The 22,186-nt window shown below is 42.7% G+C and overlaps 1 protein-coding gene across 3 annotated transcripts in view; it reads right to left on the reverse strand.

The window, feature by feature from the left end:
• Window positions 1-22,186, reverse strand: part of MYOCD (myocardin) — a 207,655-nt gene that overhangs the window by 63,054 nt on the left and 122,415 nt on the right. Inside the window, exon 1 of one of the 3 annotated variants that reach the window (XM_081895052.1) lies at window positions 16,346-16,379. The exons of the other annotated variants lie outside the window; for them this stretch is intronic. Coding sequence (XP_081751178.1) covers window positions 16,346-16,364 — 19 coding nt within the window. The 5' untranslated portion in view covers window positions 16,365-16,379. Of the gene's footprint in view, window positions 1-16,345; window positions 16,380-22,186 lie in introns of those variants that run through there. 3 annotated transcript variants of the gene reach the window in all.

Raw genomic sequence — 22,186 nt, forward strand, 5'->3', positions numbered from 1 at the left:
CGAGTTTTTCGTCTTGCGATGCACGGTTTTCCATAGGAATGCATTGAAAATCAATTAATGCGTTCCTATGGAAACCGCCTTCCCCCGACCTCTTCTGGCGGGCGGCATTTTAAAATCGCCCGGGACAGCGGAGGACTTCTCCGCTGTCCGGGGCGATTTAAAAGCCCCTGGGAAGGCAGGCAGGGGGGGACAAAGACTTTTGCCCCCCCCCGCCTGCCTTCAGAAAAGGTCCAGGACAGGCGCGGACCTCTCCGCAAGCAGCGGGAGCGTTCCTTGCGGAGAGTTGCAAGCGCGCCCAGGCTTTCCCGCCCCACCGCCGGGCTTCGGGACATCGTTCCGATGCCCCGAAGCCGGGCGGCGGGGGGAGGCTTTCCCGCCCCGCCGCCCGGCTTCGGGACATGGTTCCGATGCCAGGCGGCAGGGGGAGGCTTTCTTGCCCCGCCGCCCGGCATCGGGACGATGCCCCGAAGCCGGGCGGCGGGGGGAGGCTTTCTCGCCCCGCCGCCCGGCATCGGGACGATGCCCCGAAGCCGGGCGGCGGGGGGAGGCGTTCCTGCCCCGATGCCAGGCGGCGGGGGGAGGCTTCAAAAGCCGTCCGGGGGCTTTTAAATCGCCCCGGACAGTCCCGGGGCGATTTAAAAGCCCCCGGTTAGGCAGGCAGGGGGGGCAAAGACTTTTGCCCCCCGCCCGCCTTGGGAAGAGGTCCTGGACCTCTTCCCAAGGCGGGCGGGGGGGGCAAAAGTCTTTGCCCCCCCTGCCTGCCTTCAAAAGCCGTCCGGGATAGCGGGAAGCACTTCCCTGCTATCCCGGACCGCTTTTAAAATGCTGGCGGTGGGGAGCAAAGCCTTTCGCCCCCGCCGGCCTTCCTGGACCTCTTCTGAAGTCTGGAGGGGGGAAAAAGGCTTTGCTCCCCACTGCCAGCATTTAAAAAAAGGTCCCCGAGAGTTCCCTATGGGCTTTCGTCTTGCGATGCAAGCCCATAGGGAAAATCGTCTAGCGAAGCGTCGCAAAACCCGAAAAACCCTTTCGTCTTGCGGGTTTTTCATCTTGCGAGGCATTCGTCTTGCGGGGCACCACTGTACAAAAGATATTTAAAAGGAATGGAAAGTATTGGAAGATAAAAGAGTCATGCAGGATCATACACGATGACTCTCTGGCACAGCAACTTGCTTCTTACCACCTGTCTGTAGCTCCAATCCATCGTGGTGACCTTACTTAAAAGAGTTAGGAAGGTAGTTAGGTTATTGTTTGCTTTACTATTAGCTATAGGATAGCATTTGATACCACTGCCATATCTTTGGGTCAGGCTGCAGTAAAGTATGTTAGCAAGCAAAGATATGTTATTTGTCCAATTTTAAGGATGCTGGGTTCATTGAGGATCACTAATGAATGCACAATACACAACACCAGGTCTTGCTGTTGGCAAAGTATAACCAATGTACAGAGAGATACTTTGAGAAAATTTATTGCCATAATGTGTGGGCGTATAAAGTGTGAGGCTGTTGGTTGAGATGCAATCTCCTTCTCCCCCCCCCACTGAAGCCCCCCCCCCCCACATAGCCCCAAAATCTGATTCAGAGAGTTGGGAGACATTTTGGAGTACATTTGGGGGGGCATGCAGGGGGCTGGATGGGGAGAAGAGAAACTGGAGATCCCATTAAACAAGCGGATTTCCATTATAAAAGCCAGTTGCCAACACTTGAAGTCACCCATAGTTTGATGGGTATCAGTAGAAGCTGGTCCATTAATGCAAATGAAGCACTGCCCCACCAACCCCAGTCTATCTTCAGCCAGCCCCTACCTGCTTGCCTGCCTTCTTGCTTACTTTCCTCCTCCTCCTCCTCGGTGTTGGCTTTGTAAAACTCAACAGGAAAGAGGATGGAGACAAAACTAGAATTATTTGGTTCTGCCAGTGATTTGGCTCTGGCTCCAACTACTGTTAGCCTCACTGCTTTCTGCCCCAGCAGCCCCAGTGGGCATCAGCCACCACTGGTGGGCATATTTCTGTGTGAACATCACAAACCTACAGTCACTTAGTATGTGTGCTCACAACAGGGGCTTTTCTTAATGCCAATGTGAGAAAGACTTGAAATGATGTGTGTATGGGAAATTGGTAGGGTCAGCATAGTAGTGAGTGAATGTGCATTGATAAGAACAATGTGTGAGTGTAGATGGGAGTTTTTTTAAAAAATAAGTTGTGCATAAGTAAATGGATAAATGTATACCTGCAAGCCGAAGAAAGTGAATGAATGGATTTACAAAAGTTAATGTACTTTGGGGTCAGGGGTCCCTTTACCTTTAATGTACTTTGGAGCTTTGTGTGTGTGTGTGTGTGTTCACGCATACACGAACACACGCATGACAAAGTTGGTTGCAAGATCCTATTCATGTGCAAGAATGTGGTCAGAAAGGCGCACGTGCATGCATTTGCCCAGGAGAAGGTTCCAACTGACATGCCATTAAGTCCCACTTCCTTCATAATGAAAGCCAGGCCTAGAGTCCGCCTGCCTCAGTCCGGCGTGCTGCTCAGCCCTGCAGCGTGTGCTGGAAATCGAGTCCAGAAGGTTAATTATTCTCTCAGTTGACCAACATTTTTGAGACAATAGAATGAGGGAAATTAATTGCAGAGCTCAGTCTTTTAAACGCTAATGGAAAGGATATCCCTGCCAAAGCTTGGCTTCAGTCTGAGCAAGAGGAAAATGTGGAGAAAACAGAGGCAGGGTCATTGAAAAGGTTACTATTTAACCCTCTGCTTTCCAGGGTAAAAGATGTTTCTTTGAAATGTTTTAAACTTTAATGCTTTCGTCGAACTTGTCCTATTCCATTTTGCAGAACTGCCCAAGTATACTAAGGGCAGTGCTGGAAGAATGGGCACAATCGGTTATTTGCAAAGGAGGAGAATGAAAACCTCTAATGCTAACACCCTTTTGCAAAAGCCATTTCCCGTTCAAGCTTCACTCCACATCACCAATTTGCTTTGCTTTTCCGTTTCTCAAAAACAAGCATTTATTTATGACACTGATTGACTATTATTAATTTTGCTACCATATGTTTTTGCCATATTAGGTGCTGCATGAACTAAAAATGAGGATTATCATGAATACACAGGTTGGCAAGATAGCTGGGCAAATAGGGCACATGCTCTAGATAAGGGATGGAGAGCCTGTGGCCCTCCAGCTGCTACTGGTCTACAACACCTATCATCCCTGACCATTGGTTATGCTGGCTGGGGCTGATGGCAGCTGCAGTCCTATCTGGAAGACCAGAGATTCCCCCTCCCTGAAGGGATAACTGAGGATGGCATTAAATATTACTGTAGGTTAGGTATGGGGAACCTTTGGCCCTCCAAATGTTGATCAACTACATCTCCCATCATCCTTGACCACTGGCCATGCTTGTTGGGGCTTACTGGATTTGTAGTTCAGCAATATCTGGAGGGCCAAAGATTCCCCACACCTTTAGTAAAAGATAGTTTTGTTGGACTCAAAAGAAAATATAATTATCTCAAGTCCTTGGGATAAGATGGGAATGAATTCCCAAATGAATAAATTAAAAACTCTTTAAAAATTCCCACTTTAATCAAAAATATTTATTTAATCAAAAATATGAGAGTATAGATTTTGCATTGCTTGCTGCAGAATCACAACCCAGTCAGAACTCTTGACAGGCACTTTCACGTACAAGGATGCCCTAAGGATGTAGACTATCCCATACATAAATGCTCTGATACTGGATGTAGAAATCTGAGAGCCATATAGAGCAGTCTGGTTAAGAGGAAAGGAGGAAGAAGCAGCTGCCAAAGGAGTGAAAGGTGAGATGAGATGGGTTGAGAAAGCTCAGGGTTGTCAGTCTTCCATCTACAAAGCTATAAAAGTGTTGATGTTTTAATTATAAAAATGCCCAGAAAGCTATTGGTATGTGTCTAGAAACTCAGTAGTTTCAGATTTGCATTAATGCACAAATTTCAGGTGTACTTGGACCCACGACCCTGAGATTAAGAGTCTCATGGAGTATATGCTATCAATGACTACTAGCCATAGGTCGGAGAAAGTAGTGCTTCTGAATACCAGTTGCTGGAAGCCACAGGAGAGGACAGTGCTCTTGTGCTCAGGTCCTGCTTGTTGGTTTCCCACAGACATTGGTTGGCCACTGTGAGAACATGATGCTGGACTAGATGGGCCATTGGCCTGATCCAGAAGGCTCTTCCTAATGGTAAATATCACCATTGTGCACTGGATATTTGAACTTCTTTTGAACGTTCTTCCCATTCTTTGGAATTCTAACTTCTTGGAAAAGAATAAGCAACAGTTCACTTTCTGTTTGACTGTTCATGGTGCTTCTTCAAAGGGAGTGATAACTGTTCCAAAAATTTCCAGCTCTTCTCTCCTTGGACAAAGATGTATTTCTGTTTTTCAGAATGTGAATGGAAAGAGGAAAGTAGGGACTTGCTTAAGATCAGTAAGGGTGCTCTGTCGAAAACAATATTTAAACTTAATATTCACAGCTCCTGTGTTCCAACCACAAGACCGTATTGTCTCCTAAGGTTATGGATTGGTGTCACTGGTGAATATGGAAGAAATAACGGCCATGTGAAATGTTCAATTTCCACAAGAATTTATTCAAAACATAATAGCTAAACTCCAATCATCTTGCATTCAAATATTAGAACAGTTATTCCAAATATGGTTGTGTTGCAATTGTACAATAAACATGAAAGCAGGAATGTAGTTATTTATGTCCTCAATCGCATGTTTAAGTTTGGCGTATTTAAGCTCTTCCATCCAGCTGTCTGACTTTATCAATTCCCGTAAAACTTGTTACAAGTGGCTGTGCCAGGGGAGGAGAACATCACAGCAGAGACTGCACATGTCCCCTCTCATTACAGCTCAGGTCTTTGCGGCTTAAACCAAACTCTCCATCTTGCCCATTGTACTGCTCCTTGTTCACACACAAAATGCACTTTGCAGTGGAGAAAGAAAAATGCATTCAAGGGAATCCCATCCTGAAACAGCAGCTGAGCAATCACAATCTTACTGAACGAGTATGGTACAAGAAAGTGTGCATTATAGGAAACTGGGGGGGGGGGGGATCAAAACTCTTACCAAACCTCATGCCAAAAATAAAAATGTGGCAATTTCTGCTACAGAATCATATAGCATACAGTTTGAAAGACAGCTCAAAAGCTACCAGAATCAAATGTTTAGCATCATGCTGACCGATTTAAGGGTTCCTAGGAATATGCAATATGCAAATATATGTATATATGTATTTCCCAGATAGAGACAGGTTCCTGTTGTGTCCCCTCCCTGCATTAATGGGGGCTAAGTCTGGAAAAACTGTGTGAATGATCACTTTCTACACACTGGTTCAACAAACGTGTTCACACCATTCAATTTTTTAAAAAGCGTAACATAAAATGTTATGTTGAAAGCAGTCCATACAGGCACAGGCATGCACATACTCAAATACGTAATAAATACAAATCACCAGTCATTTGAACATTCTCTATCAGAACCTTACCCAATCTTTAGCTGATTCTAAGGCTACTTACATACTGTACATTTAAAGCACATTACTCCACCCACCCAACAATCCTTGGAACTGAATTCTTTTAAAGGTGCTGGGTACTGTAACTCTATGAGGAGTTAAGTACAGTTCCCAAGATTCTTTGTGAGGGAGGATATGCATTAAATGCATAGCCTATATTCAACCTGTACCTAATCTGTCAGTCTGCATTTGTTTCATTTTCTGTGGCTGAAGGAAATTCCACTTTATCTTCTCCATTAGTCTTTTAACTACTTCAAGTATATAAAGTGCTGATTCTGTACTCCTCTGTAAGGTCCAAACCAAAGAAGAACTTTGCCTGCCTTCCTGCCTGTTACTTTCAAATCCTCCCCTGCCCCACCTGTGAAACATGGAAGTTTCAAATGTGGAGACAGCATATATTTTGTTGTAGAAGAGGAAGCATGAAAACACACAACCTCTCACTTCTTGTGGTTGTAATCCTGTATACAATAGCCTGGGACAAAGCTAGTCAAACACAGAAGGGTTTACTTCTGAGAAAACATGCATGGGATTGGGATCGCAGTATTAAACGTCTAAATCCTTTTACAGTGGTACCTCAGGTTACAGACGCTTCAGGTTACAGACTCTGCTAACCCAGAAACATTACCTCGGGTTAAGAACTTTGCTTCAGGATGAGAACAGAAATTGTGCAGTGGCGGCGCAGCAGCAGTGGGAGGCCCCGTTAGCTAAAGTGGTGCTTCAGGTTAAGAACAGTTTCAGGTTAAGAACGGATCTCCGGAACTGTACTTTATATGACCCGTCAAACAAACTGTTAACCTTAATCTCACTTATCCACACTTCCTCTTGTCCTGCTACGGAACTGCTCCTTAGTGTGGAATTGGAGCAAATGGCAATTATGGTTTTCTCCAGGTTGATGTTTGCTTTGATTTAGAGCTGAAAGGAAAGGAGCAGGGCAAGGGGAAACCCTCTCAGATCTGTGCCTACGAAGTGGAGGTTAAATGGAAAACCTCTTGGACCCACACTTTCTAGTCACAAAACAAGCGAAAGTGTGGAAAAGCCCTGAGTGGTGTTCAACTAAGTTTTACTTAGTCTATACCCATAAAAGGCCTCTCCCCAGCGGTGGAGGCCCCAGCGCTGCCCCGCAGGCAGCCGGGCAAGCTCTGGGCTGCTGGCAAGGCCTCTGTTCATATGTAGAGGAAAGTTCATAAGTTGAATCACCTACTGAAGGTCGTAAGTGGAATCGTATGTAAGTAGAGCCGTATGTAAGTTGAGGTTCCATTGTACATCTTCCCCGCCAACCCTCTAATAAATAAAGTGTAGTGACTCTTTGGATATATGTGTATGTGTGAAGGTGATTTTATCAGTCATCCTCTTCATTCAACATAAACAGTTACAATACCGATAACCAACTGTTTTAGTATTCATTGAACGAAACCTCTGTCCATACACACTTTTTTGTATCCAAAGACAGCAAAGTCTAACCTGCAATACCTTGGAAATGCAAAACCACCATGTCATTCAGTTCTTTGATATTTCAGTATATGCAAGTTTAGATGCAAAGAATGATTAATTGACACTGACAAGTTAGTAAACAAGCCAGTGTTGACATGACCTGGTTAATTTTATTTTTTTAAAGGCATAGCATTACACAAGGTTGCTGGCAAAGCACATGGCTCTTGACTTTCATTAGAGAGTCAGATGTGCAACTAATTTGCTACAGTATCTGAAGTATTCAGACCCTTTCTAGTGTTCTGTAGGAAGGGAATGCTGCAAATAATTGTGCTAGATTAATTGCTCAGCTCAGGTTGCATTACCACTGCCAGGCCCTGCAGCTAAAAGGTATCGTTCAGCCCGTTTCTCATTACCCAGATCTTTTAGTGAGCCTCCAGATTCTTTGAACAATAGTTTGTCAACAGTAGCAGTAGAATCCTTAGCTTCCTAAAGAACCTGGAGGCTATTAAGATCAACACAACAGCTGAGTTGGAGCCAGTACACCTTGGAAAGAATGCTTGGTGCCGTCTTGATTCAAAACACAGGAAAAGGCTACATGCATATTAAGAACAGTCTAATGACTCGGAGAGCCAAGAAGAAGTGTAAATCCAAGTGTGATATTATTATGCAGTCTTGGATCCTGACCAGAGTGGAGATGGAAAGCTAAAGAATGGGAGACTCCAGGGAGCCCTCATGGTCCAGTGTTAAAAATCTTCAGGATTACTTCTTACTGAGAGGGGGTTGTTCTGCCTGACACATTCAAGAGCAAAAATTTGAGACCATCACTCAAATTTTTCTATGGATAAAGTAAGCCCCTCCAATTTCAATGGAGGCAAATAAGTATATAATGTGAAGATCAGAGTCCCTGTCTGAAGAAAAATAAAGGACTGATCCCATGAAGTTCATGTTCTTCTCATGCAAAGATTCCCATCTTGATGTCAAATGGTAGGATAAGCTATAGTAGGTAGGATATCTAGAAAACCAAATCTTCAGGAACTGAAATGGCAATTTCATTCTCTCTCACACACACAAACACCTACCTTTCCTACTTAAATAATGGACCTTTCAAACCCTGATAACCACTTCCACTGAAGACTAAAGTCAAGATAGCATAGAGCTAAGCGGTAGGTCTTATGCAGGCTTAAGTTCAAAATACTGAATTCCAGAGGCAAAACCCAATATTCTTCAACAAATCGAAAAGGTTTACTTAAGGGGAAACTGGGAAAGAACATAAAATCAGTCATATAGGAAAATAAACATACAGTGCATATTGGCTAGCTGAACTCTGTCCTAGCTATGAAGGAATATGCTGAGAAATTGAGTAAAACACTTTTTATTATTAGCCTATGTATAGTTAGTTTATTCAGTTCTCAGAACAGATGGGTCATGGTTTGGAGCAGCGATGGGGAGCCTGTGGCCTTCCAGATGTTGCTGGACTATAACTCCCATCATCCCTGGTCATTGGCTTTGCTGGTTGGGTGACATCTGGAAGGTGACAGGTCCCCTCCTTGGTTTGGATGATTGTGAACAAACCATATGTTCCTTTCTTCCCTCAAGTGATAGTTGGCAAACCATGGTTAGCACTCATCCTCCAGAACCCCAATTTGAAAAACGAATTCTGAGATTTAGAGAGCAAAAGCTAACCATAGTCCACCACAGATAGGACAACCAATTATGAATAGCTGGCACTAAACAGAGAGAGAGAGAGAGAGAGAGAGAGAGAGAGAGAGAGAGAGAGAGAGAGAGAGAGATATCATACATAACAGGTAATAATTGAAGAAGGAAGCACAGAAGCCCATGACTGATTTTGGAATCCTTCCAAACCATGATTTGAGGGATCATCTCTATGAATTGTGCCACTGAACCACAGTAAAGATTCCAGCTATCCAAATGAGTATACAGGACCCAACAGTCACTGCTGCCCTAAGGAACAAGGGGCACTATGAGGAAACTGTATTGGGAAGTCTGGAAAGGGAGACAGGAAATACAGGTGGCAAATTACCTCAGGAAATTTCACAGAAAGTTTCCTTTCCCTGTTGCAACATGCAGCTCCTTGCGCTCTCCCCCAAAAGCATATCTGGAGATTCAGGGTTCCCTCCTGAACAATGTGGGAATGACTACAGGGTGCTGAGGGTGGGGGCTTGAATCCTAACATAAGGAAGTGTCCTGCCCCCTCCCGCCTTCAGCAAACCTCCATGCCCCATTCCTCAGGAAGGTCTCCTAAAGGCTTTTCAGAAGTCACAGGTGGCTGCTGTTGGGAGGAGGCGATGGGAAACGTTTCTTACATGAGATATCTTAAGTTACCTTAGGATCCAAGCCTTGATATTTTGATGCCATTAATTTTTACAACCAGCGGGGCTCAGAGACAAGAAATGAGAATGACACCATTGCCAGCGGAAGAAATATAATTATGTCTAACAAGCTGTAGGAGTAGAGTCTTCCGCAAAAGTACTTTCATACTTCTGCATACCTAGTACTTTGTTGCTTTTCTTCATTTGTTTAAACTAATTAGCTGAAGTTCATCTAGTTCATGACACGCCTGAAATGAACCACTATTTATCTCTACCCCTTCTGCAGAACATTAGCCTGCAGAGAAATAAACCCGATTATCTCCTACGTTTGTTCATGTTTCCCTCAGCAGTGCATCCTCAAAGATCCACTGTTTTCTTGCAGCTGGCCACTCTGAAGGTTTTATTTTCCTTTGGGAGGTCCCAGTCGTTCAAAGTCTGAGCAGTTGACAGCTGCTTGGAACACACTACAAAAGGACTCATAGCCAGCAGCATTTCTATCTCTTCATCGCTCTAGTCCTAGACTGGATCAAGTCTCTGGCCGCTACTTGTGGCTGCTATTCATGACATAGCTGGTGTTGTTATGACCTTTTTCTGTGTTATTGCTTTATCTGATGCTTGCAGGACATTGTATAATTGAAGACTTGTGTGCAACAATGCATCTGGGTCACTTTCCCTTTTAAGTTGGAATGAGTTTATGGCTGAGGCAAGGTGCTAGAATGGCAGCTCTGCAAGGCCACAGCCCTTCCAAATTAGCCTGAAGTTGGTACACTGACCACATGCCGCTCCCTCAGCGAATCTGTGCTCAGAGGAAGGGGTGATAAATTGTAAGAGTAGGAAAATCTGGACAAAATAGAGGAGGTCTCCATTCTTCAGGCAGTTTCTTTTTTATTGGGTCTAACATGAATGAGCTCCTGGCTAAAGTTGGCCATGAGAATTCAAAACTGTTGAACTGATGGGCATCCCCTAGAATTGCTTGGAAATGAAGGGCAGAATATAAAGTTTACAAGCAAATAAATAAAATGAGCTGCCGTGTCTCTCATTTTTCCAAAACCTGATCTTTGCGCAGGATTTTTTCCCCCAGTCAAGAATATCTATGCAAAACAAACAAAAGTACATTTCAACACATTTTGATAAGTTCTGCATTTTCTCCAGCCCATGTGGGCAAAGTATAACCAAAATAGGTCTTGTCTGTTCAGGGTTCATGGCACCTCTAACTTAACGGGCATTTGAACTTGACAGTTTCACTAGTGATGTGGGGTGGAAAATTTTCTACTTCTTAAGTTAATTAGTAGCAATGAATGAATGCCAGTTGCAAATACAACATTAAGAAAGTTTGGCGGTTTTGAATTTTTTTGCTTCACATACTAAATACAATGAGCAATTAAAATTAAATCACTCTCCATGACACCAGAAAAATTTCTGATGCAAACTGAAAAAAATTATGATGCAAATCTCCCTATGCGAATTCCCCTAATTTGAATTGGCATTTTTTCCATTTCAAAATTTCCCAGGAAACTCACTGAGAGCTGACAGCTATTCAGCCATCTTCAACCAATGTTAAGAGCTGATGCCTCTATAGATGCATGCATTGTGAGCACAAGACAAACAAAAATATGGGTGGGGTGTGGAGGAACAACAGTGCAGTGGTACAGAACATGTTTTGCATGCAGAAAGTCCTGTGCTCAGATGCCCAAGTGGGCCAACACTGACCAGCCTTTGGACCTGAGGCAGCTTCCTATCCCAAAACCAGGGAAGGAGAAGGTTCCAGCTTTCTCTTTACCAGATGAAAATGAAGAAAGGGTCAAAGCCGCAACCTAAACCCAGTCCAGGCATAGAGCTGGGTCCTGTAGCCCTCTTAAGCTGTGCTACCATAGACTGCAGTGCTTGCAGGAGGAGTCTCATACTATTTACAGCAGGCTTGTTCATTGCTTAACAAATCCCAAACACGTGTACAAAGATTGTCATGCAAACTATACCTGGGTGAAATGTCCTCATTTATATAACTCTTAAAGGTTCAAAAGCACAGTCCTCTTTTGCACCTGGCCAACCTAGGAGCCAGCCCATCTCTGAAAGCAATCTCACGAACACCCTCTCAATCAGACCCCCCCCCCAATGTTATCATCCTCTCTCATTCAGAGCTCACAAGTATTATTGGAGGGTGAAAAGAGGTGGGAACAGTGGGAAACAGGGCCTGCTGTTTCTGTTTAACTCCAGGAATCATTCCAGAGAGGATAATATCCAAAGATTTCAGTTTGCCATGTCAAATATGCAGGTACTTTGCGGTATTAAAAATTGATGCCCTGTTCTTATAAAACTGGCCCTTTCTGATTGCTAGAAGGCAAAGTTGCCCATAAACAACATTTTATTTCTTATTTAATGCAACTTCTTGGGCAAAAGGAGTCAATCAATTTTTCATAAAGTCTGAGGGAAAGATAAATGCCAGGGATCATTTTCTGAGTCACCATCAAACAGAATTGATATGGATATGAGACAGCACAGGGAGGGTTTGACAATTACGGTCTGAATGACCTTTTCATTATTTTGTTTTAAGCCATTAATCTCTCCCCCTCCCCACTTCCACTCGTTATAGGCTATTTTAAGTAGTATTGTGTAGCCTACACATTTCAAATAATTTCTGTCCTGTGAAGTGGCCAAGAGGACTTGGCTCAAGTCAGCGTTTAAAAATGTGTTTCTAAGCTATTGCATTTTGCAAGGGGAAGGGGCATCAGTGAGACCCCTGGCGCACATCAGGTTAGACTAGCTCTGCATAGACTATGTTTGTGGATTATGAGGGTCACTGGTTACTGCATGTACAAAACTAAAACTACGAACAAGAATGGAAAGTGAAACTAGGTAAAGGCAATCCTCTGGTGCTTAGAATATTGCCACGATCCCAAATACCCACAACAAAGACTCTCCATAATATAACAAAACCATTGAGACAGAACTTCATTGCTACTAGTCAAGTATCCTTGTCATTGGAAGCAGTCATCATGTGACCCTGGTAAGCAAGGCTTTGGCAGGTGGGTGGCACCTGCCTATTTTGCCTCAGACAGTGAAATGGGACAGGTTACTCCATGTTTCATAATAAAAATAACATATAGGAGCAAAACCATTCTCACCATTCAGATATAAGAAGACACTCACACCGTGTTCCTAGATGTCCACATCCTCTCTCTGGATGTGGAGAGGAGAAAAAGGGCAGAAACCTCAAAATACAATGATGTCTACCTGAAGCCACTCTGAAGCACAGCAACTGTGACATCAAAATCTTTTCCATCATAATCTTCCTCATAATCTTTTCCAAGCAAGTCATTTAGAATATTAAGATAGAAGATGTCTGAACCAGTTTGCTCACATTAGGCTTCATCCAGGCAGAATATCAATAATTACAGCGCTACTCCATGTTTCTCCCTGAGAAATCCTATGGAACACCACACAATGCAGTCAGTATTATGGATGTATTGAACATATGGAGATGATCAATACTTCAGACTATTGTGGCTGCTATAAATCAATGGAAATGTAAATTGTTAGTGGGACTGTGCACTGATAGCTAATATCTGTGAGACATTAGACAAAATATCTGAAATACCACAGTTATACATATATTAAACATCAATAAAACAAGTCATTTCTCAAAGAAAGATGGAGACTTAACACTATACTCTTTCATGTCCTTAAAATGCAAAGTCACACAAACTCATCCACTCTGAGGAAAATTACTTCACCTTGCAGTCAGTTCAAATGTGAGCAAGAAAAACAGCACTGCCTCAGAAATATATATATAAAAATTCAGTTATGGACACGGAAATATATTCAGTTATGGACACAAATATAGTCAATGCTTTTAAAAAAATTACTGGGCACAAAATAGTCTGTAACAAATAACAGATTTCCCAAGCATCTAACCATATATTTATAATGTCTATGTAACCGTTAACCTAAGAACAGCTAAGCTGCACAGGTTGATCTCAGCCTACACATTTAAAAGCCTTACAGAGATAGTGCAGTCCCTGTGATTCATGCACTGGTAACCTCATGATTGCACCACTGTAATGCACTCTGTATGGGGCAGCCGGCTCAGAATGTTGTGGCCAGGTTACTGAGTGGGGCACTTGGATGTGCGCATATTACACCTATGCGGAGGGAACTACACTTGCTGCTGATCAGCTATCAAGCCATGTTCAAGGTTTTGTTCTTTACGGATAAAGCCCTGAACAACTCAGGACTCTGTTACCTGAAAGACTGCCTGCTCCTGCACAGAACTGTAAGATCATGTAGATCATCTGCGGAAATTCTATTCATGGCACTGCACCCTACTGAATATCACAGGGCAGTGACCCCCAAATGGGTTTTTTCTGCTGTTGCCCCTATACTGTGGAATGCCTTTCCCTCTGCCACATGTGAAGAAGCAGCCATCAGTTGCTTGAGACATCTTGTAAAAATTTATCTTTTTGTAAAGCTGACCCATAAGATGTGACTATTTTATGTGACCGAATCCCCTGAATTTATTTACTTTTAGTTTATTTACTTTTACTCATTTTTATACAGCTGTTCCATTGGTTTTGTATTTTTGTTTTATATTGTATACTGTTTAGATATTTTAAAGATACTAAGTGGTCTTTCAGTGCTTTAAAATAAACAAATTAAACTTTGGAGGGAGGGCGTGTCCCAAAGGCACCCAAAATTGTGAAGCATGTTGCAGTCAAAAACCCTCCAAGTGCTGTTGGACCCCCAACTTTCATGAGCCCTAGCATGAGGGATGTTGGGAGTTGGAGTCTAGCAATATCTGGAGGGCATCAGCAAGTCTATTCCTGTGCTATAGCAATCAACAAGTAAGCAAACTCGAACAACGTACTGAAAAGTCTAATAACGTCTGAGCATTGTGCACAAATGGGCTCCAAGTGCAAGACAAAATAAAGAAATTACGTGATATTCTGTCACAAAAAACAAGTGGCAGAGAGAGAACATTTGAAACAGAAGCACTTCCTCTAAGGGAGAAGGGAGGGTGGTGAAGTTCCAGGTATCTCCCAAAGGTTTGCTTTGTATTGTGGTTTATTGTTAATCCTGGAGTTTTAAGAGTTTTAAATGCATAAATGGCAAAATACCTAATAAAATCTAGAGGATTGAAGCCCTGGTGCATAAAGAAAGATTCTAGGCCACTGTGGCCTACAGAAAAGCTGGAAATGAACGAATGGCACTGTGAATATGCAACATGCTCTGCTTCAAAAGTCACATACAAACACAACATTCTTAAGATACTGAAGATCCCCTGTTTGCAATGACATAGAATTAGCAGAAGCCCTGCTACCACAGCAGAACAACTGAAATGGGAAGGAATCGTGGGCAGGACAAGGGCAGTCAAAGAGAAAAGCTTTTCTTCATTAACCTACTTAGCTCCAGACAGGCTCCTGTATCCTGACAAGCTTTATGAGAGTTATGTAGAAGGGGAAAGTGCTTAATGTGGAGCTGGTCCACAATGTACGTTTCACCTGCTACACCTTGAGCTGCTGAGCAAGGCCCAGTAGCCCAGCTTGGCTGACCAGCTGGCATCCTCACACATGTCCTTCTCTTTCAGTATCTATTCCATCTTGGACACTAATCAATAAAGGCTTTGTCTGTGGTCCATATGTTACTTCTTTGTTGCTAGGGATTGATAGATAGGGTTCTCTTTTCCTCACCTGAATATGTTCTAGCTTCAACTGACCACAGGATGCAACTCAGAAGCTAGCAGGGAGTCTGATGGGCTCAGGGCAAGTGGCCTCTCCTACCTGTGCTCCATCACTCTGTACCAAGAGGGGCAGGGGGCATCAGTGGGATGGGTCTCCCCTCTAGCTGCTTTACATTTCAAAGAGAAAAGATGTTCTTGAACCATAACTGATGGACCTTCAGAACTGATGCAGAGCAGATGTATTTAACACATGTATTTTACACTTTGGCATCTGTACATGGTAGCAAGCATTTATAGGGAGACAAGGTCTCCTTTAGCCCCAAGTGACTATATATCAGTGCATCAGTGACTGTATGCACAAATATTGAGTTAACAATCTACACTCTCTGCTAGGAGCTCCAAAGCCATTAGGGAAAGTGTAAATAGAGTAGCAGACAGTGATTTAGAATAAACATATTGAACGGACACTTCCGTGCTGTTCTCTGAAAGATATCCTCTGTCTGCAGAGTCCACCAACCCATTTGAAAATGATCTACTCTCACTGGTCATTTCCTGGCAAGCAACTTGTAAACTGTCCACACCATCACTTTCTGGCATTCACTGGCCAGATCCAGCCTGCAAGAACATCCGTCAGAGGATAAGCTTACAGAGTGGACATGTCCCTAATGCTAGATGTTTGCTATTGGCTCTGCTCCTGGGACTCACTCCAAATCCACACACAGTACAACTTTAAATTATCTACTACAGGATAGTGTAGGCAGAAGAACAAGGCTCCAGTTACCCCAAAGAGCAGTTTCCAAAGCAAAACAATTTTTTAATGTAACATTAGGATCCTAGCTCATGTTTGATTCATGTTTGGCTTTTATTTATTTTAACTGTAGCAAACAAAACTAAGAGTAACTGCAAAACAAGATGCTCAGCAAAGAAACGCTCTGTCTTGATTCAGAGTGCCCTGTCATCACATGCTTGCTCTCAGTCACTCAACACCTGTTTCCAATTTACATGCTCCTACACCAATAGCTCACTATATTAGTTTACACTTGTTTGATTGCCTTCTCGCTTTTAGGCTGTGCGTATTATACTAACAGGTTATTCTTAGTAACAGATTAAAGTGCATGTTGACCCTGGAGGCTTTGCTTTCACTTTCTATCTAATTCAATTCCTTTCTCTTGGGACCCTCCTCTGAATTCACCTTCCAGAGAGTTATTGTGCCGTTTATGTGGAAACAATGGGTTCCTCAACAACAACAACAACAACAAACATAGGGCCCTGGAAGGATCAAGCGACTATTTTAAAATACATAAAATTAATAAAATATTGATAGCTACAGAATTAGACACTTTAATAAAATACTGAAACTTACAAAATTCCAACTGGAACATTACTTTCTGACTCTTTTATCTCTGCAAAATTGGGTATAGCAGAGAGTAGGGTGGTATTTAAACTGCTCAACATGCAACATCCTACCTCCAGACTGTCACAATTTTGTGAAAGGGATTCAAGTGCATATCAGAACTTTAGGTTTGCACAATTAAAATAGATTAAACAGTCCCATCACCTTGAACAACAAATCTATTTAAAAAAACAATCTGGTTTTTTGAGGTTTGGAAAGTGATGCGGAAATGCACTGTGTGGGATAAATGAAAGACCAACCAGAAGATGTATAAACACCACACAAGCAAATCTGAATTAATGTAGAACAAAGACTCATTGGGACGCAGGTGGCGCTGTGGGTTAAAGCCTCAGCGCCTAGGACTTGCCGATCGAAAGGTCGGCGGTTCGAATCCCTGCGGCGGGGTGCGCTCCCGCTGCTCGGTCCCAGCGCCTGCCAACCTAGCAGTTCGAAAGCACCTCCGGGTGCAAGTAGATAAATAGGGACCGCTTACCAGCGGGAAGGTAAACGGCGTTTCCGTGTGCGGCTCTGGCTCGCCAGAGCAGCGATGTCACGCTGGCCACGTGACCCGGATGTGTCTCCAGACAGCGCTGGCCCCTGGCCTCTTAAGTGAGATGGGCGCACAACCCCAGAGTCTGTCAAGACTGGCCCGTACGGGCAGGGGTACCTTTACCTTTACCTTTAAAGACTCATTGCCATATAACTGTCCCCCATACAAATCAAAACAAAAGACCATATATAATCAAAATGTGCAGAAAATTTGTGTAAGCAAATCAGGATGCTCAATGTACAGGATATATATAACCTGTTCACTTTAAAATGGGAACCATCAGCACTTTTATTGCAGAAATTCCTACAGCCATGAGAGTAGCACCCAGTAACTACATTCACATTTCTCTCTCAACAATTTCCAATTTAAGAATTACTCAATTTGGTTCTTGCTGCCCAGATTCAATTGTTACTAAGCACTTCTCGGTTACAATGACCCAGCATTCAGTGGCAATAATAGGGTCCCCATGAGCTGAAATATGTACATGCAAGCACACGAAGGGGGAAAGATGGTTTAAAAAAAGTATCCTTATAAACCACCCTTTGGCGGCACAGACATTTCATAACTAATTGCTTTGTACTGATCACAGATATCAGCCATATCTTCCAAAAGGCTAGTTAAGTCTATATATGGTCAGAAGATTGCAGGGCCAGAATATTTGTTTTGTTCTGCTAGAATCAGATAGCTTTGTGCCCATCTCTTACTCCAGTGGGTTGGAGCTAGATCACTCGGCGGAAGGTTGATCTGCTGGAGAACTAAAAACCTACAAGTCCTCATCGCCGCTTGTGTCAATGATTAAAGCCAAGATAGATGTATGAGGAAGAGCTGCAACAAGGAAGCAACTTCACCCCATCTTTCCAAAATGAGGTGCTCAGTAAGGACGACGCATGCAATTCCACCTCAGACAGAGATTTGATTCATTATGCTATCTATCATCTATCTATCTATCTATCATCTATCTATCTATCTATCTATCTATCTATCTATCTATCTATCTATCATCTATCATCTATCTATCTATCTATCTATCATCTATCTATCTATCTCGAGGCTTTAACTCTACATAGTTCTTTTTTTCCTTCATGTATCTGTCTTCTGTGGGGATAAAATTGGCTACATTTTACTGCCTCATTGCACCCAAGAAAGGAAGAAAAGTTAACACATTGTCCAACAGAATGAAACAGTTACACTAAAACAGTAAAGTAAGAGCCAGATTGGTGTCTTAGCATTGTTAATGTATGAGGTCCCCTGATTGTCAAATGACAGGCTGATTATGAAAGCTTCAGCAGCAATATCCTAAAACTGTGCAAAGACAAAGACTGAAAGGTGTCACTTGGGAGGGCATGCCATAGATGCTGTTCCCAAATATCTTATTTCCTGAACAGAGAGAACTGATCCCAATCTCATTATGCTTCACAGAAGGAAGTGACTCATTATGCTTCACAGAAGGAAGTGTGCTGGGTCCTAGACATTTAGGGCTTTATAGTTCTGCAGTAGTTTAAATCCTACCTGCACACACTCTTTCAAAAGACCAGAAGAACATCAGTTCAGACCACTGTACTGTTAAGTGCACATTATTCACAGTACATTATTATGCTGTCTATCTGCCACCTAGATGGTTGACTTGTGTTGGTAGTAAAACTGTAAGGCAATGCCACTGGAAACTGACCAACAGGAACCATTGGACGTATTTGTGATGTGGAAAAGGCGAAAGGAAATGGATGAGATAATGACTGGAGTATTTGTGATAGGGAGATCACATATGCATATCTTTGATAGGTGGTAAGCAATAGGCATTCTAGCATCTTCCTAAGCTTCTAAGCATATTATTCCCAGGGCCATGTATACTCACACATCTGCCAGTTTACTAAGCAAACAGAAAATCGGTACAAGGTTCAGAACTTTCACCTTTATTTTAAAAAGCAAGCTCCCAGCCCCCAAGGTTGCAGAATAAGCTTGAGAATATGGAAGCCATAGGTGTGAATTTTTAAAAGCCAGATGAGATCTGGGCAGGGATCTACTAGTCAGGAGATGCACCTAGATGCACTGTTTAGCCTCTTTAAAAAAGGTAAAAGGACCCCTGGCCATTAAGCCCAGTTGCGGATGACTCTGGGTTTGCGGCGCTCATCTCACTTTACTGGCCGAGGGAGCCGGCGTTTGTCCTCAGACAGCTTCCCAGTCATGTGGCCAGCACGACTAAGCTGCTTCTGGCAAATCAGAGCAGTGCATGGAAACGCCATTTATCTTCCTGCCAGAGTGGTACTTATTTATCTACTTGCATTTTGACGTGCTTTCGAACTGCTAGGTTGGCAGGAGCAGGGACCGAGCAATGGGAGCTCATTATTCCAAACCAAAGCTCCAAGTTTCTGTCCCAATCCCACTCCAGCTCCAGTTCTCAAACCTTCTTTTCACCTTCTCATTGAGTCCCTGTGAATGTTATCTGAAAACTGATTTTGGAAGCAAAAGAGATCATGCAATACTAAAATGAAACAAAACTCAAAGCAAGCCTAGAACAAAATAGTTCACTAGCATAATTCATTCTATTTGTAGAGTTTGAGTTTTCTTGACACAGAATATGGAAAATTTTGATACACAGTATGCCCTTTACTACTCCTGCCCTTCTGCTTCCTTCATATGTCAGATTTTAGTCTAAGGACTCTTCTACTGATGAAGCATGATATTCAGCAATATTGGGAAATTTTCACAAATGTTAGCAAGAAAACAAATGCTAATTCCTCTCTTAGCAGAAAATAACCATAGAAAGCTGTAAACACCCATATCCTCACCCAAAAGCCAGGCTCCATGTTCTAATCTATACCACATAAATCCATTGGGCCCAACTGTACTAATCAGAAGTCATAGCAAAATACACTAGAGACCCCCCCCAATCTCTTTGGAATTGACTATTCTGCATGACTGAGAAGGGTGAGCCCAGAAACCAAACTGCTCTGTAGTCTCATTCTAGTTTAACTGGAGCAAAAGCCTTAACAATGCAAAATAACTTTTATTGAGTTGGACAAGAGACATGCAAGTTAAATGTTATTTTCTAACTTTTTGTACAAAATGCCTTAAATAATAGAATTGCGTGCTTTCTTCCCCCCAAAATATCCTTTTATTGATTTCCATCAGTATTGCATGAAATCACCATATTAGCTTTCCCCCATTAATGGGATCAGACACACAAGTCTTGTTATATTAGTGATTTTCACAGTGTAACTTAGTAAGCTATTTTTAATGCTCTGCCGGAGGCTTGCCAGGCTTGATCATATTTTGACATTCGATAGTAGAGGCACACTCGTTTTGGCCCAGTTTGCTTGATTTGCGATTATTAGGAGCGCAAAGGAATGCAACCCATCTATAAGAGCGAGACTAAGGGAGAAGAGCACTCTGATCAGGAAAAAGCCAAAGGCGCATTTCAAAGTCTGCTGGGACAAAATGGAATAGCAAGGCAAAAGAGAACAGAGTTGCTAAATGTGCTTAGATACAATGGGCTAAATGCCTTGCAGCTACTAAAAAGAGATGAAGTTTTAATCTCCTGGCTTCTTTGCCCGGGCTGCCTTGCCATACTTAGCACAATAAAGGTAAAGGACCCTGACAGTTAAGTCCAGTCGCGAACAACTCTGGGGTTGCAGCGCTCATCTTGCTTTACTGGCCGAGGGAGCCGATGTTTGTCTGCAGACAGTTTTGACGTGCTTTCGAACTGCTAGGTTGGCAGGAGCGTCTTCTTAATAGTGGTCTTAAGGTGCTTCAGAGAAAGTGTACACGAAGCTGGGCAGGTATGGAGGGATCCAGTTCCCATTTGTTTGCACCTGCCTCAAAATTGCATAGTGGTACCTGGTGGGATCAGGCCACTTTTAGATTCTTTACCAAATAAGGAAAACTGAATGTAGACTTGGTGGTCAAAAGAGTATTGGAGCCAGCATGGGAAAGAAGCTTGTGGCAACAATAAGTTCCATAATGCAAAAGGAAGGAAGTGAGGAAGAGCAAGAGAGGCATAGAAACTTAGGAAGCTCCTTAACTGGTCAAACGATTTTTCCATCCAGCTTACTACTGTTTATTTTGACTGGTAGTTGCTCCCCGGCGTCACAGTGACTCTGCCATCACCTACTACTGCTCCTTTTAAGTGGAGATACCACAGACTAAACCTGGAACCTTTTGCACACAACCTTGTGCTGCTATGACTTCTCTTTGAAACAAGGTTTAATGACCAAATGTGGATAAGGCCATACCCTCCAACATTTCTCCGATGAAAATAGGGACGTCCCATTCCATAATGAAAATTTTACTATTTATACCCCACACATCTTACTGGGTTGCCCCAGCCACTCTTGGCAGCTTCCAAATAATAATAATAATAATAATAATAAACATTAAAAAAACTTTCCCTATACAGGACTGCCTACAGATGGCGGGGGGGGGGGGTAACTCCATACCCACCAACATTTCTCCAATGAAAATAGGGACATCCTAAAGAAAAGTGGGACATTCTGGGATCAAATCAGAAACTGGGATGACTTCTCTAAATCAGGGACACCCCTGAAAACAAGGACACTTGGAGGGTCTGTAAGGCAGGCACGCCCACAGCATACCTGCCTTACAGACTTACATCCACTTTTGCCCTAAATGTTCAAGTCAGCTGGAAGCCTAGATTCTGACAAAAACCAATGAAAAATAAATGGGCAGGTGTAATATTTTGCTGAACTTCACCGAGTGACCACCCCACTGGTTTATATATATACCACACATCTCGCCTTTGGTGCTGTGCCAGGGATACAAACCCACAAAGCAACTGAAACAAATTCTGCTTTAATCCCTACCACCACTATATGTGAAACCTGCTGTAATTCAGAAACAGCAGTGCAATAATTTTTTTACATATACTTATTTTGCCAATTTTATCTCCATATTATTGAGAATTGTTTTATATTGCTTTAAGCACACTGTTTAGATTTTTAAATAAGCAGTTTTATATATTGCTCTAAATAAAAAAACAACAGTTCTTCTCTTCATGTATGACAAGTTGTCAGTACCATTGTACTTTTGAGGAAACAGTCATAGCTCCTCTGTGTCATATAACATATCTACTTGCAGAGCGATTTTTGCTCAGAAGTCAGACCATTGTATCCAATGGAGCTTACGTGTGTGTGTGTGTGTGTGTGTGTGTGTGTGTGTGTGTACGTGTGTGTGTGTGTAGATAAGATTGCAGATTTAAGATGTGTGGAGAATTAAAAGAAGAGCAGAGCAGAAAACTCCAAAGATAG

The sequence above is a fragment of the Podarcis melisellensis genome (assembly GCF_964234715.1).
Source record: "Podarcis melisellensis genome assembly, chromosome: 2".
Classification (NCBI taxonomy): domain Eukaryota; kingdom Metazoa; phylum Chordata; class Lepidosauria; order Squamata; family Lacertidae; genus Podarcis; species Podarcis melisellensis.